The 26399-nt window shown below is 44.4% G+C and overlaps 1 protein-coding gene and 1 pseudogene across 3 annotated transcripts; both read left to right on the forward strand.

Moving 5' to 3' along the window:
* The first annotated feature begins 7521 nt into the window (after positions 1–7521).
* Positions 7522–19221, forward strand: LOC148522189 (uncharacterized). Of its 3 annotated transcripts, none has more exons than XM_088474298.1 (2): positions 7522–7607; positions 17071–19221. In XM_088474298.1, the coding sequence occupies exon 2, from the start codon at positions 17125–17127 to the stop codon at positions 18247–18249; it is 1125 nt and encodes a 374-aa protein (XP_088330424.1). In that variant the 5' UTR covers positions 7522–7607; positions 17071–17124; the 3' UTR covers positions 18250–19221. The 3 variants fall into 3 exon arrangements, with proteins under 3 accessions (XP_088330424.1, XP_088330426.1, XP_088330425.1); XM_088474300.1 differs by lacking the exon at positions 7522–7607 and adding an exon at positions 14289–14344; XM_088474299.1 differs by lacking the exon at positions 7522–7607 and adding an exon at positions 15476–15535.
* Positions 12273–12390, forward strand: LOC148522190 (5S ribosomal RNA; annotated as a pseudogene).
* Positions 19222–26399: the final 7178 nt, after the last annotated feature.

Consider the following 26399-nt stretch of genomic DNA (forward strand, 5'->3'; position numbering starts at 1 on the left):
CCTTTATGCAGGGTGTCCTTTGCATCCAGCCTCCCTATGTCCATCCAGTAGCTCCATGGGATCTGGCTGTGGTCCTGAAGGCGCTACAGGATCCTCCATTTGAACCTTTGGGTTCTGTGGATCTGAAATGGCTTATGGCAAAAACAGTGTTCCTTTTGGCTATTGCTTCAGCCAGAAGGGTGTCAGATTTGGGGGCTCTTTCGTGTCGTCGCCCATTTCTAATTTTTCATTCGGATAGGACGGTACTTCGTACCCATCCCGAATTCCTTCCTAAAGTGGTGTCTAGTTGCCACATTGACGAGGAAATTGTGGTCCCAGCCTTTAATTCATCCGATCTCTCATGTGGTGAGGCTTCTTTGCATGTGATACGGGCTCTGCGGATTTACGTGGACCGTACCAGTTCTTTGAGAAAATCGGACTCTTTGTTTGTCCTATATGGATTTCATAAGAGAGGGTGGCCTGCCAATAAACAGACTTTGGCACGCTGGATCTGCATGGCGATCTCTGAGGCATACACTCATGAGGGACTTCCAGTGCCACCCTCTGTGAAAGCTCATTCTACAAGATCTGTGGGACCTTCGTGGGCAGCTCGCCTCAGCTGTTCAGCTTTGTAAGGCGGACACGTGGTCCTCTGTCCATACTTTCGTGAAGCATTACGCCTTTGACACATTTGCTTCTCAGGATGCTTCCTTCAGGCGGCGGATTCTCCTCTCAGCACAGGAGCATCCCCTCCCTTGAAGGATACTGCTTTGGGACATCCCCAAGGTATCCCTGTGGATCCCTAATGACCCTGAGGTAGAAAACAGGAGATATGGTAAGAACTTACCTTTGTTATCTCCATTTCTACGAAGTCCTTAGGGTCCACAGGGCGCCCGCCCTGACGCCCTGTGCTTCCGTAGGGTTTTGTTCTGGTCACCAGTTTCTGTCTCCCTTTTCTATGAGAATGTGAATCTTGTGTGTTCCAGACTTTCTTCTTCCTTTTTCCTCTCTCCCGGCCTATGGATTGATACTAAAACTGAGGTGCCTTGGCCTGGGGGCGGGGTATAGGAGGGGACTGGTGCATCCTGGGAGGGACATCTTTAACTCTGTGGTGCCCATGGCTGGAGCCAAGCCCTATACCCAAAGGTATCCCTGTGGACCCTAAGGACTTCGTAGAAACAGAGAAAACAAAGGTAAGTTCTTACCATATCTCCTTTTTTTCTTGTTCGCTCATTTGGTTATGTACTTTGTAAGGCGCTGCATAAACCCTTGTGGTGACATATAAATAAAGACTAATAATAATAATGCCACACATGGCCTCCCACTACAAAGACAGGCAATAAAAGTCTAAAACAAACATACAGAGCAGCATACCATGTACCCAGGAATTATAATAAAGTCATGTCTTAAATAAGAGGAGAGTCTGCAGATAGTAGTTAATGACACTTTACCTAAAATAATACCCCAGAAGCACTTCTGGTAAAATAACAAATGTCTGGTAAAAAATAGTATTTTACCTGTGTAAAACCATGTGTAAAAAAGAAAAAAGCAGTCACTTCACCGTCTATCAATGTAGCTAAAGCTATCATGAACTTTGGTCAGTGGCATACCAAGGGGGCTGCGTGTGGGGCATCTTGCCCTGGGTGCCATCTGACAGACCAGGCAGAGTGAGGCGCCACTGGCATGGGTAAGGTACGGCGCTGAGATCAAGTGTTGATCCCAGCCCCGGACGTCCTGTAGTCCGGTTAGATGAGTACCCTGCGAGACACATCTCACCAGAATGTTCCCAGTGGCAGGTGACATTTGGCATCCAGCTCGCAGACCGAGGGCCATTGAAAAGCGACAGCCATTTGAATTTGGCCCCGACAACCAAAAGAAAGCTGCCCGGTTGGAGGGGCCCGGATAAGCTGCTGCCACAGCAGCACATCGGGGAGAGAGAGGGGACTGCCGCTGAGCAGCAGCAGTTTCCCCTCTCTCACCGTCAGATGTGCCGCTGCACAGTTATACAGCGATAGTGGGCAGAGGAGATGTGTTACAAGTGGGGGCGATCACACTGAACGCCACTCCTGGAGCCGGCCTTGTGCTGAGCCTCACAGCTTTGTAGCACCACGCTTAGTACATGAACTTTTTTTGGTGGGGGCGTGGCTACGCCTCCCAGACTTGTCCACGCCTCCCCATTACCAGGACCCGTCTCAGCTCTTGACAGCCCTGCAGCTACCCACATGGAATGCCCTACCACTCCCAGTTAGACTCTCCCTTTTCCTTTAAATTACTTCTTCAGAAGAGGAAGACATTGGGCTTGATTCAGAGCCGGACGCTATTTGCGGTTGTTCGCCCAGAAAATAGGGGTGGCTATTCAAATGAACCGTTCGCTCTTTGCGGTATGTTCACGCCTCTATGTCTGAACGAGCGAACAAAACTTGCGGTCGTTTTTTGAAAAAATACGCCCCCTGGCCGTTCGCATGCTACGTCATGTCCGCTATTTATTAGATTAATCGAGTACATCGACCAGCGTATGAACTGCTCGCTATTCTTGTGGTTGGTTTTTGCTACCACAATCTTGCGAGCAGTTCTGACTATAAAATAACCCAGTGACGTGGTCAATGACACTGCTGTATTAATTATGCACACCCTTAAAACGCCCGTTTTGACCTTTAAGCACGCCTGCGTTCGGATCTCCACTCCCCGTTTTCAAGCACCTTCCCCTGTTACCACCCACATACGCCTCATTCTGTCACTCAAAATAGCAGGCATTCGCTATTTAGCGAACAAACGATTTTCGGCCGCACTGACTGGTTCGCGCATGCATATTACGATCCGTACGTATGCGCAGTTGGGCAAACATCGCTCGGAGCGAACGAGCGGCCGCTTACGAGCGGCTCTGAATCAGGCCCATAATCTTACTATTTTTACTGGAAACCAGAAAAAGGGACAACATAATTCTAGGTGACCCATCTAGGGAATTAGTCCCCTTTACAGATTCCACCTCTGTAGGGCCGGATTAACAATGGTGTGCGTGGAGCTTTAGCTTTAGGCCCCCATGAAAATAGGCCCACAGGATCAGCTTTGTGTGTGTGGGTGTCTACTGGGTCTGTGGAAAATCATGTTCACTAACAGCTTCCCCTCTGTTATGCAGTGTAGTTAGTTGTATAGTGTGGGAAGGTAGTGTAAGTGGAGTCAATGGGTCTGATTTAGCATTGCACGTATATGCAATGCTGATCACAGATTCCCAATTATCGGGAGTCTGCGCATGCGCAGAACCCATTGTGAGAATGTGCAGAACCGGTCCTAGCCCCTTCTATGCCTCTGCTTGATTGATAGGCAGAGGCATTTAAGGGGCGTTTCCTGGCAAGCTGGCCAGCCTGAGTAAGCTGAGGCTTACTCAGCTAGTTGGTGGTCCAGCGCGGTCCACCATCGCGATGGTATTCCCAGCCTGTGATGCCCATCGCAGTGATTGGATCACAACTGCAGCTGGGGGTGTCATACACCTCCTGCTACATTTGCATATTAGCATGGACGGAATAGCAAAGCTAAGCTGAATCACCCCCTATAAACTAAGCCTTGGAGAGAGATAAAATGGATGGAGATAAAGCACCAAACAATCAGCTCTTAACAGTTAGGAGTTGATTGGTTGGTACTTTCTCTCCACCCACTTTATTTCTCTTTAAGGCTTAGGGCTCTATTCATGTAAAACATGAACTGTCTAACAAAAAATATCACTATATAACGCATCACATCGATGCGATATATAGTAATGTTTTGTAGCCATTCGTGTACACTTATCTGTCCGACGTCATCCTTTGGTAAACTGCCCCTCCACGATCCCTGGAAGCAGTGCAAAGACATACATATAAGAAATCTGATATGTATTTTTACCACTGCGCACGCGCCAGCATCTGGGAGCAACAGATCACGTCAAACCTGCTGCAAAGGACGTTGGTGTACAGGGAGTGGGGCCAGCACCCGGCAGTATGTAACTTCCTTGCTCTTTTCGTCTCTCAGTACAGATTACGCCATCCTGAGATGACGAATTTGTACACAGCAGAGGAACGGAAAGCTGAGCTTTCCGTTCTATGAATCGCACTCACCATACAAAAGCATGGTATTGCAATGCATACACAAAGCAGGGGGGCCGTCGAAGAAGGAAAAACCTCCTTCATGGTAACCCCATTGTATGAGTTGATGAAAGCAGTGAAAAGCCCTGTTTTCAGCTAAACAGAGATTTTCACTGCTCTATGAATAAAACTCTTAAGGGGAATACACACTAGACGATTCGCTTCATGAGCGACATCGTCTAGTGTGTCCCCGGCAGGGGTGTGCTCAGTGTCGTTACAATATCATGAACGATATCGTTCAGTGCTGGGCTCCCTCCCTCATTCCCGAACATGCAACAACCTGACAATATCGTCAGGTTGAACACAGAAAAAAGAAAATTGCCTTCCAGCACACTGCAGATAAATCAAAATTACTTGAATCCTACATGATAATAGAAATGCAGAGGTATTGGTTTACATACATTTGCAAATATATGAATAAGCGCTGGGCCAATGACAAGGCTCCTCTATACCAGCGTACCTAACATTAAGGGGTTCACATCCAAGAAGCAAGGCACCCCAAAAAATTCCAGCCAAGGACCATCCCCAGGGCATCACACGAAAAGGGGAAAAAAGGTGATAGTGAAGTGTAAAAGGATAGGATGTGTAAAGATAAATCAATAAGTGTTAATGAAATGTAAAAGAATTAAAATGACATAAATAATATACAAACGAATAGAGAAGTGAAAAAATATTCAATGTGAATTAAGTGGTGATGCCATGAGAAAGGTCCAGCCAGAACAACCCCGGGTGCCCCACTCTCAAATGCTCACCCCAAAATAATTATTGCTACATAATAGTAGCACCCACTCAGGGTCATATAATTACAAATTGATGTACTGCATGATAACAGTACATGTATGAACTGAGAGCTAACTTACCTTGGAGGTACCCCAAAAAACCTCCACATGGCACTATAAGGATCAGCACCTCCTCCTAATGCTGACTCCCTTCATGCCTCCAAACTGCAAGCAAAAATTATGGTAGTTGCTCAATCAGCTTAATGATATGCTACAGGTGCTTGCAAAGGGCGGGGTTTACACTGAACACAGAAAAAAGAAAATTGCCCTCCAGCACACTGCAGATAAATCAAAAATACTTGAATCCTACATGATAATAGAAATTCAGAGGTATTGGTTTACATACATTTGCAAATATATGAATAAGCACTGGGCCAACGTCAAGGCTCCTCTATACCAGTGTCCCTAACATTAAGGAGTTCACGTCCGAGAAGCAAGGCACCCCAAAAAATTCCAGCCAAGGACCATCCCCAGGGCATCACACGAAATGGGGAAAAAAGGTGATAGTGAAGTGTAAAAGGATAGGATGTGTAAAGATAAATCAATAAGTGTTAATGAAATGTAAAAGAATTAAAATGACATAAATGTAGCAATAATTATTTTGGGGTGAGCATTTGGGAGTGGGGCCCCGGGGTTGTTCTGGCTGGACCTATCTCATGGCATCACCACTTAATTCAGATAGAATATTTTTTCACTTCTCTATTCGTTTTTTAATCGTATATTATTTATGTCATTTTAATTCTTTTACTTTTCATTAACACTTATTGATTTATCTTTACACATCCTGTCCTTTTACACTTCACTATCACCTTTTTCGTGTGATGCCCTGGGGATGGTCCTTGGCTGGAATTTTTTGGGGTGCCTTGCTTCTCGGACGTGAACCTCTTAATATTAGGGACGCTGGTATAGAGGAGCCTTGACGTTGGCCCAGCGCTTATTCATATATTTGCAAATGTATGTAAACCAATACCTCTGAATTTCTATTATCATGTAGGATTCAAGTATTTTTGATTTATCTGCAGTGTGCTGGAGAGCAATTTTCTTTTTTCTGTGTTCAGTGTAAACCCCGCCCTTTACAAGCACCTGTAGCATATCATTAAGCTGATTGAGCAACTACCATATTTTTTGCTTGCAATATCGTCAGGTTGGCCTGCATGTTCGGGCGATTAACGACAAAGAGCAATGACCTGCGGGAGCGCGTGTCATTGGTCGTTAGCATTCATCGTTTTTGCAAACAAATTAGGCGATATAGTGAATGACTGAACGATATCGTTATCATTCAGCCTTCCAGAATATCGGCAAGTGTGTACGCACCTTTAGTCTTCTCTGACTTTTACATTAATATTTCTTAATTATGAGCATCTAACATGCAAAAAAAATAATAAAACCTTTATAAAGAAAATTTTTTAAAAATCATGAGACTCAGAGCCGTATTCAATTAGCGCGAACCCCGCGATACTTTTCCGCCTCCCAGACTTTTCGCCTACATCGCGTGTTTTGTAGGCAGAAAAGTATTGCGCGTGTGCCTGCTTTACCCCGTATTCAATATGAAAGTACGCGAAAACGGGACCCGGCGAAACTTGAACAGGCGGAAAGTACTGTCAGATTTGAGGAAATCAGCCTGACACCCCCCAAAAGATGCTCTGACATGGGGGTAGCTATGGTACCCCCCGATTTGGCTTGCTGAAGGTATTTGTTGTTTTTAAATGGGCTCAATAGCTGCTAAATAGCGTTTTTCTATACTTGGTGCAGAATAGTATTTATGAGGATTTTTTCCTGAAAATGTTATCCCAGCAAATTTGGGGTACTTGACAATGGGGGTCAGCATATTTAAAAGTTGCTAAAGTTAAGTTGAAAAAATCATGAAAACTCCACTTGCCGCAAGCACCTGCAATCAAAAAAACACTTGGAGCATACTTGGGGACCCCCCCAGAGTCAAGTTCGCTAGTTTTTAACTTTGTCCCCCAACATTTTTTTTTTACAGCCCCAAATTCAAAGTCATTTTTTGGGGTGTCCATAAGTGTTTTTTTTTTTAAATGTTGACGCACTTCACCTTTGGGGGACTGTCTGAAGGCTGCACGGGGGTTCCCGCAGTGTTGCACCCCAAAACCCCAATTCTGCACTTTTCTCCGCATGACGTCATCGGCGAAAAAGTAACGCGGATACTGACTTTTTGCCTCAAATTGAACACGGGCCCAAGTCGTTAAGTTTCATGGCAAGATGCTAATAAATGTTGGCAAATACGGTTCATCATATAAAAATATAAAATTGTCTTAAGTTCTTTAATAAACCATAATTTAGTTTTCTGATACATGATAATTAACAAATGTACATCATTAACCCCAGTCAGACCCAGTAGACACCATCTGCCTACAGTAGTGGCTGGTCAGCATTACAGCTAGGTCAGGGTCCTGCAGCTGAAAGGGATCTAGCCGCAACCATTACATCTGACTGCTGTCCCTGGGCCGGTCTCGAACCTATCATGAATGCTGCATGATTAATAGAGCTCTCAGCTCAATGGACAAATCACAGCTATGATACCTATCACGTTTTCTTTTTCTTTTATAGCCACTGGGATTTGTGGGAGCTGTAGTCATTCTGCTTCTCAAATAGTAAAAAAAAAAAAAAAAAGGAACTGACTACCAAGACCATAATGCTGTGCGCCCATTACTCTCATAGGCTGATGAATTCGCCAAATCACAGACGCTCACCGGACGGATTTCCGCCCAGCCAGGTAGGAGCGGATTCTGTGCTGCCGCTGTGTGCTGTAATCTGTGGTTGGCGGCTGCTTATACTGCGCTGCCGGGTTCGGGGAGATACCTGGTGGCTAAGCTGCTGTTGTGGAAGTGAAACTAGTCCCAGCATGCTCCGCAAGACTCTTGGTCGCAGGGTATGCTGGATCTTGTAGTAAAACATCTGTCGGGGAGACTCCATCCATCGTGCGTGCTCTACGAGAAACGATAGTACACTACAGATTATATATATATATCACTATAGCATCATATAGACACTGCACTATGCTAGCAGCTTTATACCTTGACGCAGGTTTTGCTGTGGAAAATTAAACGTGACGTAGTTAGAAACTTTGTTGGATAGATATTGTGATGATCGATGTGAATCAGCCAGAAAGTACTAACATCTCTCCCTATATTATAAAAGAGTCTGGTTTTATTGTGGAAGTCCTCTCTCATCACTCCTTATGTGGGCAACCTCTGCTGCATGCTCGTATGCAGTTCTGGTGCCACCTACCAGCAGTTCGTGTCATGGCCACTTAGCAAATTCAAGGATGCTTGCTGCAATTTAAGGTCTATCACTCACAATTCACAAAGAAAGCAGAACGGCAAGATCTACCAATATGAAAGATGACTTTGTTATTATTATTTCCTTACAAGCTCAGCATCATTTTATCCTTTAATCCATTGGTCCCCCCCAAAACTGTTTCCAAACAGCACATGATGTTATGCAGAGGGGGCAGGGCCAGCAGCAGTGTTGCCAACTCTACAAAGAAAAATAAGCAACCAATAAGTAAAGAACTAGCCCAAAACAATCATAAAAAGCCCAATTTATGGGGGTGTCTCTTTGTCCTCACTATCTGCCTGCCTAACCCTCCTTTATTCCCCCCTTCACTAACCTAAATATTTTAGTGTGTGCACAACCTTATTATCTGCCTATATTGCTTTTCTCCCTCTACACCAGCCTCCATGTTTTTACCTCCTCCCTCTTTTCATACCTCATTCCCTTGCCAGTCTTCAGCTGGGTACAAACTTGCCGATGTGTGTACCCAGCGAAGCGACACCCGACCACGCAATATATATCGTGCGGTCGAAACATACTGCACAATATGGTGACCGAACACCCAATAAGTCGGGCACCGGCTCTATCCACTATGCCAGCGTCTGCATCTGGGTCGTTCCATCGGCCCTACATGCAGGCCGACTGAACGACCCCAATGGACGACCCGTGGGAGTGCGCAGGGTCGTGCATAGTGGGTACACACTGGCCGATGAGGTCGATATGTCAGCCCGATCAGCAGGATCAGGGGACCTATCATCTAGTGTGTACCCAACTTTCCTTTACCTGACTCTCCATTCCTCTCACCCCTCTTCGTTATCGCCATTCCTGTCACCTTTTAATGCCATTATCCCCTCTCTTTAACAGCCTCAGTAGTTTTAACTCACCCAGATGTACCTGCCTCATTTCTGTCATCTATTTTACCTCTCCCTCTTGCCTGCCCCTTCCAACTTCACCCTGTTCACTGGCTACTGCTCTCAATTCCCCAGACACAACCACCCGCCCTCCCTCAGTCACTACTGGTGTAAAAATAAAAACCACACACATTTACCTCCCAGGGGTGCCTCAGCAATGCACACACAAAAAACAAGCCCAAAAACAAGCTACCTTAAAAAAACAAGCCCAAAAACAAGCTACCTTAAAAAAACAAGCCCAAAAACAAGCAGCCATAAAAATAAAAAAACAAGCAACTCAGGGAAAAAAAGAAGCCCAATTCCGCTTGTTATAAGCAGACTTGGTAACTATGGCCAGTAGCGCTGGATTTACAGCATTAACTTGAATATCGTCATGATGCTCCAGGGGGCTGTAAAACCTGCAGTGTGCATGTCTGGTGCTTCCCCAGGATGCTCCGGGCTGCACTGCAGCAGTGATTCTGGCTGGAGGGTGCCGTTCCTGGCACCCTGCTAGCCAGATGGAGAGGTTGTGAGTGAGCGTGGTGACGCCCACAGGGTTCTGCGCTCTGTGCAGCACCATCTCTTGCACACCCCTAGTTACGGCCGTGCTTGTAGGGTTGGTGGTACAAGACCAAATATAATCATTTATGGTCAATGTGATAGGCAAAGTCATTTCTGGTGGCTGCCAATCATGAAATACGTAGACAAACAGAATTGCATCCCTGTCCACAACCACATACTGTAAGTGAATCCTAAGGATGACAGTTAAGCAAACTTAATTTAATAATTTTTTTCTGAATTTCTCAATAAGAAACTAGGCCTATGGGTGCTGTGAAAAAAATGCTGCTGCTCTAGTGTGCGTGATTCATGAAAGTTTGGGAACCATTGCTTTAGGCCTTTATCAAGTTAGTATCAATCCAATCCACACCATTTGTGCATGTATATTTAAGACAAACAAACTGCAAAATATATTTACACAAGTCAGTGGTTCTCATAGGTACACTCAGAAACTATTAACATTATTTGTACTCCTAGCATTTGTACATATAAGAAAAGTTTGTTGAGTACAGTAGCTTCAATACAAAACGGAAAAAAGTAGGGCTAGTTGCTGGGGCACTCTTTATTAACATATGTAGTTAAAATTTAACTTTTAATGTGCATCAGTAAAATTATGCGGTACCATATGCCCAAGCGGGGTTACTCGAAATTATATAATCATTGTCTGTTGAAAATAAGGTCTTGAGGAAATCCTCAGACTGGCATAACATTAATATTTTAAATCACTGGTGACATCAAATGAGCCTAGTAACCTCTAGGCATAGTGGCATGAAAACCTGCTCTATGTAAAGCTCATTCACTATCTGGAGACGGAGGTCCTGCACTTTTGGAGTGTACATACAATACCATTCCCATTGTTGTAGGGGCTGGGAGTCCAGTCGTGCACTGACTGATTCTTCCAACAGGATGTAAAGTTCTTGAGGACGCGCGTTCGCCCGGCTGAGGGCTTGTTCACCTCATGCATGAGGTGAGCAAGCCCTCAGCCGGGCGAAACGCGCGTGTCTTCCGGCTCCCGTGCTGGTGCCTTCTCCCTCAGGTGTGGGTCCCGCTGCTGTCCTCTCTGATGGGTCCCACTGCTCTCGCCTCCACGCCGGCTCCTGCTGACTGCCTTGTCCCCGGTGCTCACATCCAGGAAGTGCTGTCCTCCGGTCCATGGGCGCGGCCAGCTTGGATTTGCCCATGTGACTCCACTACCACCAATGAGGATGCTTCTCCTTCTCTCTCAGCCTACCAGCACCCTGCGTTCCCTATAAAAGGATCCCTACTTCTGACACAAGTTGCCAGTGCAACAAGTCCCTTAGTCTAACTAATTGAGCCTCCCCACTGCGTTCCATAGGTGTTACCACCATCTCCATATGGCTTCTCAGCCGCTCCAAGTAGCTTCCGTGCTACCACCATCTCCATACGACTTCTCAGCGCTCCAAGTAGCTTCCACCCTACCACCATCTCCATTCGGCTTCTCAGCCACTCCAAGTAGCTTCCACGCTACCACCATCTCCATACGGCTTCTCAGCCGCTCCCAAGTAGCTTCCGTGCCACCACCATCTCCATATGGCTTCTCAGCGCTCAAAGTAGCTTCCACGCTACCAGCATCTCCATTCGGCTTCTCAGCCGCTCCAAGTAGCTTCCACGCTACCACCATCTCCATATGGCTTCTCAGCCATTCCAAGTAGCTTCCACGCTACCACCATCACTATACGGCTTCTCAGCCGCTCCAAGTAGCTTTCACGCTACCACCATCTCCATACGGCTTCTCAGCCAGTCCAAGTAGCTTCCGCTACCACCGTTCTCCTACGGCTCCCTAGCCGCACCAAGTAGCTTCCACGCTACCACCATTCACCTCACAGCTTCTCAGCCGCTCCAAGCAGTCCGTACTGCCACTTTTCACCTAACGGCTGCCCAGCCGCATCAAGTAGCTTCCGTGTTGAACCAAACTGCACCAGTCTTCTGCACCCTCTCATGCGGAGAAACTTCATAAAACCAAGTCTCCTCCAGAGAGCATCTGAGTTGAGTAATACAGGTTCAAGGCCCAGCCCGGGAACACAGCCTCAAAATCACACAACTGTGACAATAACTAGCCACGTGGATGTGATTAATTGAAAACTGTGAATGTGATTATGCCATTATCTCATGCACTCTAACAATGGAAAACATGCTATGTTCTCTGTGCATGTTATACCATTAATGATATCTAACCACTGAATACAGAATTTTTGGGAAATAGTGGATACATTACCATTTGAATCGTGTTTGTTCGATATTGAACATTATTTGCAATTAATAAGCCATGTAAAATACTATGAACATTCTGTGATGCAAACAGCTTATATGAGCATACTGTGATTTAATCTTTTGGTGAGGATTTATACTTGGGTATATAATACCAATTCTATGAATAATTGGATGATATCCTGCTATTTAATATTCCTCCATCTTTTGTTACACGCTTCATGAGTTTGTATCATATGCACATATTTGTACACTAATTAAGCACTAAAACAATTACGTGTCACAATCAAGGTGTGCTCATGCGCCACTTTTTTGGAACACCTTATTTTAATAATAAAATGGACTATTCATGGTGATAGTCCTACATTTATAGTTATGTCCTTGCTCTGACCTGTGCCATTGTGATTAACCTTTCCCTACTTAATTACCCCTACAGCCATACATCACTAGATTGCCCAATCTCGTTTGATCTTGGAAGCTAAACGGTGATAGGCCTGGTCAGTACCTGGATGGGAGACCTCTAGGGAATACCAGGTGTTGTAGGTGAAAAGAGGATAATTGGGATTTAGCATGCACTGGCAGAGCACCATAATCATGTCCTTGTTCATTATATTTGTTCACTGTTAAATCACTTCCAACTAAAACCCATTCATACCCATTGAAATGGAGATTTTATAAATATTTTGCCGGAGGATTTCCTCAAGGCCTTATTTTCAACAGACAATGGTTATATAATTTCGAGTAACCCCGTGTAGGCATATGGTAACGCATAATTTTATTGATGCACATTAAAAGTTAAATTTTAACTACATATGTTAATAAAGAGTGCCCCAGCAACTAGCCCTACTTTTATCCTTTTGGTATACAGTTCACTGGGCTTTGGGAGCACCACCAACAATTTTTGATTATATAATTTGTATACTAATAATCGATGGTTGGTCTAAACTGATGAATCCAATAGGTTCTGTGCAGAATTTCTTCTCCTTTTTGTGTACAGTAGCTTCAAGTAAGTTAACATAAAGGCTATAATTGTCAAGTTATAAAATTTATAATGAAGAAATCAAAGCTTTTGGGTTTCAGTGAGAGCTGTGTGCAGCTAAATGTAAATAGATCTAGATGGCTGGGAGTAACTAAAGAAGTCCAATCCAATCACATGACGAGCGACAAGTTAGGGATAGTCTTCGGAAGGGGATAATCGAATAATCAAAGTGTTTCTGCCATCAGATAATGACTTTCAATTGTATGTGAGCATCGTTCCTGAAGCATTTGATGGTTTGAATCATCAATAGTACAATTGTGTGCATGGGCAAATTAGAACTGCTGCCAGGACAGTGTTTCTTCCTGTGGTGTACACATTGATTCAAAGGTGGATCTATTGGCGGTCGCTCATCTTTGACTTTATGCAAATGCTGCTAAAAAGCCCGTCCCTGGTGTACGAATGGACAAGGACTGAGACATCCACTTTGAGCATCTGTAGACACTGTAATTCTGCCTGGTGCCACAACAATCGGACGCACAATTGAAACTTGCAAAAGGCATATGGCAGGTGCAGATTTTCCATCTGAGTATGGCCTCCAAAGTGAACGATTGAGCGTCTGTGTGCGCATTTCAAAACATAACCACAACACTACTTTAACACACCCATATGACAGAACATCTCCGTGTATCTGTTTAACCACCTCCCAGTCACCGCACAGGAATGCCCTTCACTTTTTCAAAACCATTCTGGTAACGTGCATCTTAATCGCAACCTCAACTTTGTGCGTACAATCTAACGCATGCGTTGTAGGAGTTTTTATGTTTTTTTATGCAGACGCAGTGGCAAAAAAAACACTCAACTACGTGAATTTCGGCATTGCGTGCTGATCTGAATCAGTATATGATAGTGGCAACCCCTGCATGAAATGGAAAAGGCATTACCATTAGATCGGTAATTATTACTTTTTTGATTAACAGCACAGCCATGCAGGCTGGCCGGGTCACGTTGACAGTCTGCAACTCCAAAGTGGCAAAGGGCTGAGCCTACAGAATTTGGAGGAAGAAGTGACCATCTCAGCTTATACAAGCTAGGTTTGTGGGTAAAGTCAACTTTTGCTCATGAAGCATAAAGCACATCCATTGAATGACTGCCAAAGCCCATCCCACCATTACTGAAATTTTTTCACATACCCTTGAACGTCATGGTGTTCACCATATTGAGAACTGCTGACATAAGAGATTCAAAATAGCTCTTTCATCAAAATATGTAACCATCCGTGAAAACTAGCACTATTATATTATACCTCCCAACATTTCTCCCTGCTGATTTGGGACTTCCGTTCACCGGAGGCGCGAGCACGTCCGGAAATGGGGAGTGGCCTGTTAGTAAAGGGGCGTGGCCTTACAACAGAGCATCAGTGTGTGCTCCCCCCAACTACTACCCCAACTGCTGGACACTGCGGCCCACGGGTGGGACAACGGGACAGTCCCAGAAAAACAGGACTGTCCCGCTGAATGGAAGGTATGTTATATAACATATAATATCACTACTTTAAATTGGCTTAATAAACAATAAACGCATCCACATTTTTGAAACTATTCCTTAGCAGGTTCTGTTGCTAGTAACATTGTGGACTACATGCAAATAGGACATCAACTATTTTACTATATCTAATATATCTTGTAAAACTAAAATATATAAAAAATATAAGCTCCATAAAATGAGAGATGTTCTTGAAAAATTCAACAGTAAATAGTTACTCCCTCCAAAAAATGTAAACAAACAATAAAATTGTGTTTTCCAACAAAAACAATACAAACATTCCTTATACGGTTTATATCCAAAACTGGGGGAATTATGTAATAGATTCTGAGATTATGGAACCGGATGGATTTCAGCGAGTACGCTGCTAAATCAGCCTTTTGTCTAATTGCTGCTTTAAATGTAATAGCAAAATCAATGAAATCCACTGTTTCCATAATCTTGGAAACTATTTAAATAACCCCCTAGGCCTAACAGCTGTTACCATGATAAAACAGTATTTTTTTAAAGAAAATAATTTGCCCCATAATCAAAATTTGAAAAGAAGGAATGTAACTTATAAAAGAAAACCAAATTAATAAAAGCAATAAATATGTCTTCTCTACCAATTGAACCTTATTTCTCTAAACTACATGTAATTATGGAGGTGAACAATTGTGGCTACTGTAACCCACATTTACTCATGAATGCCACAATCCAACTTTTTTTCATTGCAAAGTTCAAAACTTTGCACCCCTGCTAACACCATTACTTTGATGTGTAACTTTGAAGCATGCTGCCTAACATTGGGTGCATTCATGCATAATATAGGCACAAATAATTTTTCTCTAAGTGTATAAGTTGAACTAAAACCCAGGCTGCTCTCATAAATTAGACCTATTAATTATGCTATTGAATGGCCACTTGTTGGTGTGCTGCCAATTCCATCTTACTATTCTATATTTTCATAGCATGTTCCATATGTAATGCTCACCAAAGGCCTTCTCGTATCCTTCACATGCGTAGAAGTTTGTCTCTGCACAAAGAAAAATCGTATTGCAAGTGTATTGTCTCTCAAACAAGCTACAGCATATATTGCTGACATCTTCATCTTCACTATGGGGCGAATTCTGAGTCGCACACAGCTGTCTTTGCAGTCGGACGAATTATAGGCCATAAGTATAGTCTCAGGTGAGTGTCTTGGGCATGTAGCTAGAGTTCCTTTTTATTCTGTCGTAAGGGTACGTCTATTTCACACAGATCTCTTGTCCCCATCATGTGGAAGATGTAAGTGCTGATACTAATGATGGCAGCTGAGACTGGACAGAACAACAGTGGGCATTGTGCATGTAGACATGAATATAGTCGCAGTGGCAAAAAATCACTCCATTTGCGTAAACATCAGCATAGCATACAACTCTGAATCTGGCCCATTGTGGACCCTTTGTAGTGTCTAATAATTGCTAATAATAGTGTAACCGCTAATCATTAGATAGCTGGCATGAGCTCCATGAGCAGACAGCTCACCTCTACTTGCCTCTACATTCCTCTATCATGGCTAGCTTATTGGTGTGGGTAATTAGTGAGTTCTTTATCAAAGTTCTGTATCTCTTTATAACAACTCTGCATCTCTTTAACACAGCTCTGTTTCTCTTTATAGCGGCTCTGCATCTCTATCACAACTTTGCAGATCTTATCACTCCTCTCACTCAGCCATCAAACATCTGCAGCACTTCCACTCAGATTTTGGAGCTCTTTTGCTGCCTCAGTCCTCCCTCACTTAGGTCAGACTCCTTACACCCTCTTTTCCTCTATTCTGGGGCTTCCAACTTTCCATTAGGTTAGCCACTCTGCCTGTACAGTGGCTCCTCCCTTTACTGGCTGCTAAGGGCTTTTATATGTGGGGACTCTAACCCCTCTTTAGTCATAATGTGGGACTATTAATCCTCTCCATAACTGGTTCTATGCCCCATTTTTATGTGCGTTTCTCCCCTTTTCATTTATGTACTCTTTGCCCCTGCTTTGTGTGGTATTTCCCCTCACAAAATCATTGAAGGTGACTTTCCCTCTCTTACAACTTAGGGCACAAGGGCTCACAAGGACTCCTCTTTGGGGACCAGGCTGAGGCAGCCCCATCTGTTCTCACAGAAATCAACAGCTTAGAATTTGCAATCAATGGTTTGACTTTTAGTCAGTGATGTTCCCCCTGGTTGATGGTTTAAGCACTGATGGCATCATTGACTGTAACCATTGATGGCCATCCCTGCCACAGCGCTGTATCTCACTCCGCCCCTGGTTCTCTGACACGACAAATCACACAGAGCTGTTTCACTTTGCTCCTCTCTTCACTAACAGATCACACACTGAGCACTGTATTGCTCTGCCTACTGTCACAGGAGGTGTTACAATAGGTTAGGGGCAGTGGCATGTTCTACCTCTATACTTGAGGGGAGCTGTCTGAGGGTAAGCAGCACTGTGAGTATGACATCTAGAATTAAAACAAATAAAGTATTAAACTCTTACATGTCTTCTGAGGAATACTATTATTTTAGCCTGGTAAAAAGGTAGGAGAGTCCCATTGGTATATTTTACTACTACTACTGCATTAGAACTGTTCTATCTTATATGAGCCTGTATAGAGTGCAAACTAGTAAGACAATATTAATCCAGATATGAATAATATATACAATTTCTCCTAAGCTAACCTGTCATTACATTTTCAACAGATCACCCAATGAATGGTACACAACCTCTCACATGTCTAGCTTCCCAATTTAACCATGGAAAATTCCAGCAGTGAAGAAAATGAGAATGATCAAGTAGTCAATACAGTAATGTCCAAACCAAGGAGACAATGCAGAAAGACCGAAGACTATTCACCTAATGAGTTACTGCACAAGAAGCCCTCTCACATAGAAAAGGCTGTGAATGAGAATTCCGACACCACAAATACCTGTACTAAGGATCAGGCAAAGTTTTCTTGTGAGCATTGCGGGAAACAATTTCACAGAAAGCCAAATTACATAGTGCATCAGAGAACCCACACTGGGGAAAGGCCTTACATATGTAGTGAATGCGGAAAATGCTTTACACAGAGCTCCAGTCTTTTTAGGCACCTGAGAGTTCACGCAGAAGTAAAACCCTACACTTGCTCAGAATGTGAAAAAACATTTACACAGAATGCACATCTAATCACTCATATGAGGATTCACACAAGTGAAAAGCCCTACCTCTGTAGAGAATGTGGCAAGTGTTTTAGCAGCAGTTCAAACCTGGTAAAGCACCAGAAAGTTCACACAGGTGAAAAATCGTGGCATTGCACTGTGTGCTGGAGGAGTTTTTCGTGCAGCACCCAGCTTCGAGCGCATTTTAGAGTACATACAAAAGAGAAGCCATATATGTGCAGTATGTGTGGAAAAAGCTTTAGCAGCAGCTCAAACTTGGTTACTCATCAAAGAGTTCATACAGGAGAGAGGCCGTATGCCTGCACAGAGTGCAGCAAACGGTTTACCCAAAGCTCTGCACTTATACAGCATCTTAAAACGCATGCCAAAGAAAGACCTTGTGTATGCCCCGAGTGTGGTAAATGTTACACAGATGAAGTCAGCCTCGGGAGACACCAGAAAATCCACACAGATGAGAAATTATTTACATGTTCGGAGTGTGGAAAAAGTTTCAGTGGAAACTCAGCACTGGTTAGACATCAACGTGTTCACTCAGGGGAGAGACCTTATTCCTGTGCTGAGTGTGGGAAAACATTTAAACACAAATCTACTGTTGTAAGGCACAGTAAGGTTCACATGGAAGATAAGTCTTTTGTCTGCACAGACTGCCCAGAAATATTAAATGATGGCTGGGGCCTTTTAATGCACATGAAGACACATAATGAAGAACAAGTTCACTAATACATTAAACTTGTCTATGTGCTTTCTGTCAATGCATTTGAGTGATTGCTCCACTGTGTTAAGATGTTAGGATAGAAAAATATTGTAATTGCTTTTAACATACAAAATAATGTTTTGTAGTATTATAACTTCACTTACTGGGATACAAAAATGCTAAAAACTAAAGTGTCTCAAACTGTTCTCTAAAGCAGAGGTTTGGGGATCCTACTTGCGAAACTCATGTAAAGTTTGTGATAATGCATTTATTGTAGATGTTGCCAGGCAGCCAAACTTAACGCTCATGTCCTGAAACTATAGAACTCTGTGTATGATTTATACCTGATTTAGCCCCAACTTTAATTACATTAATTGAAATGTGATGTTCCATCCGCCATAACTATTTACTATCAGTACCCCTCACTTGTTTCTGCTGTAATTAGGCCTTTATCCTGTATGGTGTACACGTGTATTCAAACTGTGTAGTGCTCATAACCAATCAGTGACCTACCCATATGTAACTGCTAACTGCCAAAGCCAGTAAAGTGTTTATATGTTTTATAATGTGGTTACTGCACTACATCTTTTAACCAGTGGGGCTAATATTGTTCCATGCTCTGTATGCTCTGCATCCATGCTTTAAAATGAAGAAAAACATTTGAGTCCTAAATCCCCCCAAAACTGCAATGTAACATTTAACTAACAGATAAAAAATACTCTAGGTGTGTGGTGTTCTGATCAAATAGCAGGCAAGCTGCTACAAAATGGATTGTTACTACTTCATGTAAGATCTGCACAATCCACTGGCAATTAGCGATGACTTTGTATATTTCACCTTGTCTTCAAGGCACACCAGTCAGAGTTCATCTTTCAATTTAAATAAAGAACTTTCTATTATAAGAAAGCCACCCAGCTTACAATTTCTCCATAAAGGTCTAGCTGGTTTTTACCCATATTTTTCTTGAGGAGAGAGAAAGAGAGGGAGAGAGAGAGAGATAGCAGGGGCGTTTCTAGAGAGGAGGGGGCCCGTGTGCAGTCTCCGTCACGGGCTCCCTCCTCTCAGGGCGGTGGCCGGCAGCGCTCTCAACGCCGCACTGATAGACTTGGCACTAGAGTGTGCCCAGAGTCTATAGCGCATGCGCAGGTCACCGGGAAAATGGCAGCGGTGGCCATTTTCCCTGTACTGCACATGCGCAAGACTAGAGGAAAGTGGCCGCCGTGGCCATTTTACAGACGTTTTTACAGCTCTGATGTGGCACTCAGGAGAGGTAAGTATAATATGGGTGCAAGGTGTGTGGTGCGGGCCCCCCTTTGACTCTGGGGCCCGTGTGCACCGCACACACTGCACTCATTATAAATACGCCCCTGAGAGAGAGTGTGTATGTGTGTTAAATAAACATACTTTTCATTTGAATGTTGTATTGCTTTTTTTTTTAATTATCAGGTAACTGTCATCTTAAGGTCAATATTTCCTGATCAATGGCATGCCGAAAACTATATTATACTAAATATTATTTAATTAGTGATTCAATGATTACAAAACTAAAAAATAATTCAAATTACTCACCAGGTTAAATTACCAATGAAATAATTATGCATGGCTGTAGTACCTCACTCTCTTTTACACAGAGTTGCACATAAATGTTTGTGCACACTTTGTGTAATCACAATTCACTGAACTTCAAAATTAAAAGAACTTAATAATACCTCACAGAGTATAAACCAAAGCTAGGTACACACTTAACAGATATATAATGAGTGATATATCGAGTGATCTGCAGATGTGCAGATGATGGTTGTTCATACACACTGAACAACCATCATCTGGCCGGTGGGCGCGTCATGCCCCCCTCCCCGTGGCCTCTGCTGCAAGTGTACAGGCGGTCGGATGATGCACGATGTCCACAATATATATGCAGATATGTAGCACAGCCGAAGCGATGTCTGTGAACGCTGGTACCCACTGGCCGACGCATCAATTGATCGGCCAGTATATCTGCCAGTGTGTACCCAGCATAAAACATAACATATTTGCAAATTTTGAGACACAATTAATATTTTTTTATTAATTTGATAAAATAGTAAATATGGCATATGCAAAGGGGTGGAAACCCCGTCAGTCAGTACTTAATAACACCTCCTTTGACAGAAAGAACAGCTTCCAAATATTTTTTTGTAACTAACTAACACTGGGTGCACACTATACAATCCATTGCCCAACATATCGTTATGACTCGGTTCTGAACAATATATATTGTACACATCATATATTGTGTATGCCCAATCTGTAGTTTCCGGCCGTCGTTCATTGAATCGTCCTATCTGCTGTGCTGCAATCAGATGGGACGATTTCAGGGCCGACGTGATGCTGTAACATGAAACATGTAACGATACATTGCACCGTCGTATGGCGGATCATGTAGTGTGTTTGGTGTTGCAATGTATTTTTACATCGCATTGCTGGGTCCTGCCATCATTAGGTGCAGTGTTCTCCCCAGAAATTTTGTCCAGCTGGGTGGCATCAAGAAGTAGCCGGGTGGGGGCCTTCGCAATAATGTGCTTGCTGGGAAAAGGGGTATCTACCTTACCATTCCAGCCTGACAGGTCTCAGGCTGCTCCCCCACTGGCGCTCAGTCAAAAGTGCCCATTATGCAGTGCCCCCTGTAGTTATCCTCATATGCAGTGCCCCCTGTATTTGTGCCCTTTATACAGTACCCCCTGTAGTTTTCCCCTTTATGAAGTTTGCTTTGCCCTTATGCAGTGCCCCCAGGCTGAAGTAGTGCCCCCAGACTGGTCCCTTATGTAGTGCCCCCAGGCTTAAATAGTGCCCCCAGACTGGCCCCTTATGCAGTGCCCCTAGGCTTAAATAGTGTCCCTTATGCAGTGCCCCCAGGCTGGCCCCTTATGCAGTGCCCTCAGGCTTAAATAGTGTCCCTTATGCAGTGCCACCAGGTTGGTCCCTTATGCAGTGCCTCAGGCTGGTCCTTTATGCAGTGCCCCCAGGCTTAAATAGTGCCCCTTAGGCAGTGCCCCCATACTGGTCCCAGCCCAGAACTTACCTTAACTTGCTCGCTGCTTGCGCTCCCACTCCAGTTGCCGCTGCCTAGCTCTGAATGGATCTAACCAGATCCAGCAGGCATGCGGGGCAGGTTCCTCACGTCGCAGGTGACGTCATGACGTCACCCACGCAGTGCATCACTGGGAACTCTTGCCTCTGAAGCAATCGGAGGCTTCTTTAGCCTCCGGTCCGATGCGCCCGCAGAAAACAGCCTGGGGAGAACACCCATCTTAAGAGTCTGTTCTAGATATAGGAGTTTTCTTCCAATTCCTTGCAGAGATCTTTTAGCTTAGAAATATCCTTTGGTCTGGCGCATCGACTGCATGTTTGGGAACTTCTCACAGATTTTCAATAACATTTAAGTTGGAGGACTGTGATGGTCAATCAATGGCTTTAGTGTTTTGTTGCTGTAAATCAGGGGTGGGGAACCTTTTTTCTGCGGAGGGCCATTTTGATATATATAACATTATTTGCGGGCCTAGTGCAGGCCAGCATCCTGAGGATGCTCCAGGGAGCTGTAAGGGCAGCGTTGTGACCGTCTGAAGCTTCCTAAGGACGCTCCAGATGGCACTGCTGCATAGTTTCTGGCTGCAGGGTGGCATTCTAGGCACCCTGCTAGCCAGATGAGACTAGTAGAAAAAAGCTCAGAGGGCCAGACCAAATGATTCCGGGGGCCTTATAAGGACCCCAGGCCTGATGTTCCCCATTCCTGCTGTAAATAATTAGAAGTAAGTCTATAGATAGGTATTGAATTATTGAGGCAGATTCAATTATCCGCTGTGTTTACCACATGGGAAAAGCTCCGGTTTTAACTTTCCGGAGCTATTTAATTATTAGTCAATTTCCCTGCACTGTAAACCTGCGGGTAACACGTGTCAACCCATTCTGCGTAAAGTGGCAAAATCTATGGGTTACCCAACATGTTAAGCCTCAGAGGGTGCAGTTAACACAAATGTTTCCTTGCAGCTCCTGAGGCTGCGAGGAAAAATCTGCCTTAAGTGCATTCTCTGGGGCTTAACGTGCAGAGTAGCGAGCTTTAATTGAGTAAACTCCATGGGTAATTGAATCTATACTATTGTCTTGCTGTAATACCCAAACTGGATCTATGAAGTATCAACAAATGGTTCTTAGTGAACATGTGCTCCAACTATTCCAATATAACGATGGAATAATACATTACTATTCCAACAGCAAATAATGGAGACATAAAGAAGGAAAGAACAAACCATTAATACAATAAAAATGGTATTGAATCAATAAAAATAGTGGTCTTGTGGAAATAGCACACTAGTAACATCATGCAATTTCCGAATCCACACTGTGATGATATATGTGGAACCCCAATAACGTCTTTTACTTCAAATCCAAACAACTTGATGTTAAAAGCGTACAGTGTTGATGGACTCGGATGCAAAGGGAAAAAAGGAAAAACATATATAGTGAAGTCCTGTATGCAAGGTCTAGTGATACTGTATATATGATACTGATTGCCCTCAGATGGGATAAAATATCAGGCACATCACACATGCAGATACCCATCAGTTCTTATGGTGTCCTTGCAGCATACCACTTTAGTGCTGCTAATTGGATACCAGCCATTGTATGATGTACCAAAAGAGAAGGGAGCAATTAGTGCATTATCTTTAAACAGACTTTAATAAAATCCAAACTCTAGCACTCACAAAATTCAGATAAAATACTGAAGGCACGTGTCTCCATACCAGATGTACGTCATTCATGAGCATATAAGAAAAAAAGTTCCTGCAAGAGGGAACCCCCGGGATATAGAAAACGTTACCCTTTGGCAGCACAAGTCCTCCAGACCCTATGGCATCCAAGACAATACCCACGCACTGAGGCTTTTTGACACTTCTTTTTCAAGGTGTGGGAACCAGAGCTTTCCACCAATATTTATGGATGCTATGACTCTTGAACTGACTCTTGAACTGCCACTTTAATACTCACTGCTGCGGTCACATGGTCAGGTCAGTTCCCGTACTTCATCATAAACCAACATCATAAATTGTTCACTGATGAAAAATCAATTCGTAAACTCCACATAATTTAAATAAACCAGGAATAAAAGAAACAAGTTTGTATTGCGTTTCACGGTGGAATGCCCGTCTCAGCATGCCCCGCAGGTTTCATCGACCATTGGAACTACAGCAGTCACATGATAATATTAATCCCTTTATTACATTATAAACCAGTTGAAAATAGGAGAGTCTCTTTGGCGCTGAGAAGGGTACTTTATAGATCAAAACTGGATTGTGACACTTTTGCTATGTTAATCTAGTCCCTTACTCTTCATAAATGGGAACCTAGCATTATAGGACTGTTAAAGGCAGTGTCAGCTCAAACACCCTCTACCAAAACATGAGATATGGGCAATTACAGCTCACTATTGTCATTAAACACTGCCTGAGAAGCGGCCAGGCGCTGTGAACTGTATTGTAATTTTAAATGAGAATTTAATTTTCCTTTTATGCTTTATTTTTTAAGCCTGATTTTTAACTTGTGATACTATGTTTTTAAAGTATTTTTAAATTATTTGTATTTTTAATTATTCCTTTAACCATTGTGGCCGACTCTCCCACAGTGGCCGGGAGGCTCCCGAATATCGGGTGGAACTCCCGGCCCCCACAGGAGAGGGCAAGTCTCCCGGCTCCCGGTTTTGGCCGCCACCTCCTGCTTCCCCCACTTACCCTCTGCACTTACCTGTCAAAGTGGGCAGTCCAGAGAGGTCCGATAACGCAATTTGCGATGAATCGCATCATCGTAGCCCCGCCCCCTGCTTTACAATGACGGAAATCTCTATTGTAAATCGGGGGCGGGCGGCGGTGATACAGTCATGCCCCCGCACCGCCCATTATAGCTGCCACCATGCCCCCTGCAGCGCCGACCTGGCTGCCAACTCCCAGAAGGGCTGCAGGAAGAGAATCTTCCTGCAGCTGCTGCTCTCAGAGGGACCTTCCGACCCCTCTCCTTCCCTGCACCCTCCCCCAGTGTCTGCCATGCTGCCGATCACTGCCGATAGGTCAGCATAGAGATTAGCAGCCGTTGGGAAAAAGAAAAATTAACCCCCCTCAGCCCCCTAGTGTGTGCCTGGTGGCTGCATACGCTGGGAAAAGGAAAGTCGCAATGTTTCCGATGTTTCGATGATTGCTATCCAATGTTTGAAAAAACAAAAAAATTTACAAATATTAAAAAATATATATATATATATTTTTTTTTAAACAAATCATTTTGGATAAGTTCAAATATATGTTCTTCACATAATTGGCTCATAAAAAACCCTAACAATTTCTGAGCGTTCTTTTGAAAAATCATCAGTTGAGTGGTTAAATCAAGAACCATTTAGTTCCGAAATCTACATTTAGTCTTTTTGGAGATAAATGAAGGTGTCATTCAGTGGAATCCTGCCTTCTGATTGGCCGACACAGGTGGCACAGACACTTAGACACAGGGAGCAGACACCAAATAGGTTGGCAAGTATGCTGTCACGGATGTGGTTTCTTTAGATTGTGTTCCCGGGCTGGGGTTAGGACTAGCTTTATTCAACTCTGATGCCCTCTGGAGGAGACTAGGTTTAATGAAGTTCCTACGCATGAAAGAGGATACAAGGCCAAAGGCAGTTATGGGTGAGTGAAGGAAATAGGGAGTCAATGCCAGCACAGGATGGTGCCGAGGTTGTAGTGCGGGTGCTGGTGTAGCTGAGGTAGAGACAGTAATTCGGGAGCTGCTAGGTGCGGCCAGGAAGCAGTAAGGTGAGCAGTAGTAGTCCAGGTCACTGGGTGCGGCTGATTAGCCAAGAAGTGATTGGTGGTAGCACAAGCTACTTGGTGTGGCTGGTTAGCCGTGAGATGAATGGTGGTAGCACAAGCTACTTGGTGCAGTTGGTTAGCCGTGAGGTGAATGGTGGTAGCACAAGCTACTTGGTGCGGCTGGTTAGCCGTGAGGTGAATGGTGGTAGCGTGAGAGCTACTTGCCACGTCTAGGAGCCGTAAGGTGGTAGCATGGAAGCTACTTGTTGTGGCTAGGGAGCCGTAGATGATAGGTGGTAGCGTGGAAGCTACTTGTCGCGGCTAGGGAGCCGTAGATGATAGGTGGTAGCGTGGAAGCTACTTGTCACAGCTAGGGAGCCGTAGATGATGGGTGGTAGTGTGGAAGTTACTTGTCGCGGCTAGTGAGCCGTAGATGATGGGTGGTAGCTACTTGTCGCGGCTAGGGAGCCGTAGATGATGGGAGGTAGCAAAGTCAGCAACTACTTCTGAGCGCAGTGTGGAGGTTCGCTCAGACAAGCTAAGGGGACTTGTTGCACTGGCATCTTGCTGGGAGAAATAGAGATCCCTTTATAGGGAGTGCTGGATGCTGACTGGCTGGTAGAGAAGGAGAAGCATGTTCATTGGAGGAGATCGCGTCACATGGGCAAACCAAGATGGCCGCGCCCATGGACCGGAGACCCGCGGCAGATCCACGTGAGAGACGCCGGACCGGAGGGTGAGAACATGATGCAGAAACCGCCGGGGAGCAGAGGGAGAGACTGCCTGCAGGAATGGACCGGCGGGGAAGCAGAGAGCCGCGAGACACGTATAGCAACGGGCAATCCGTCGCTCCGGGTCTCGTACCAAAGGGGGCGTGCTGTCGATGTTGAGTGACAGCACGCCCCTTTGGTGGGCGGGCCTGGGGAGTGGCTGCCCAAACTGAGGCGTTCCCATGTGAACGCCTCCGTTTGGGGCCAGCCCCACTGACATCACAAGTGATGTTAGTGGGAGTGCTTTCGGCTCTGTTAGAGCTGAAAGCACTCCAGGGCTTGCGGCAACGAGACCCTACCACAAGGGTCTCGTCGCAAGCCCGACCATCTTCCTGGCCGCTCGCTATAGCTGTGGGTGGTCACCCACAGCTATGCGAGCGGGCAGGAGGCCGTTCAAAAAAAAAAATAGCCTGGCCCTGATTCAGAGCGAGCGCTCTGTCAGAGCGTCCGGCTCTGAATCAGGGCCACAATCCCTTTAGGTCATTTTATAATGTAGTTTCTTAGCGTGTGTGCTTTCTCTAAGCTCTCTAATGAATTATAGTGTTTCTCTTTTTGGTAATTCCTTATAGGATTATATAGTTG

This window comes from Taudactylus pleione, unplaced genomic scaffold (genome assembly GCF_031769625.1).
Source record: "Taudactylus pleione unplaced genomic scaffold, aTauple2 ptg000152l, whole genome shotgun sequence".
Classification (NCBI taxonomy): Eukaryota; Metazoa; Chordata; class Amphibia; order Anura; family Myobatrachidae; genus Taudactylus; species Taudactylus pleione.

What these genes read in the sequence shown, in the direction of transcription:
- LOC148522189 (XM_088474298.1), top strand. Translation starts at nt 17,125, where the DNA reads ATGGAAAATTCCAGCAGTGAAGAAAATGAGAATGATCAAGTAGTCAAT.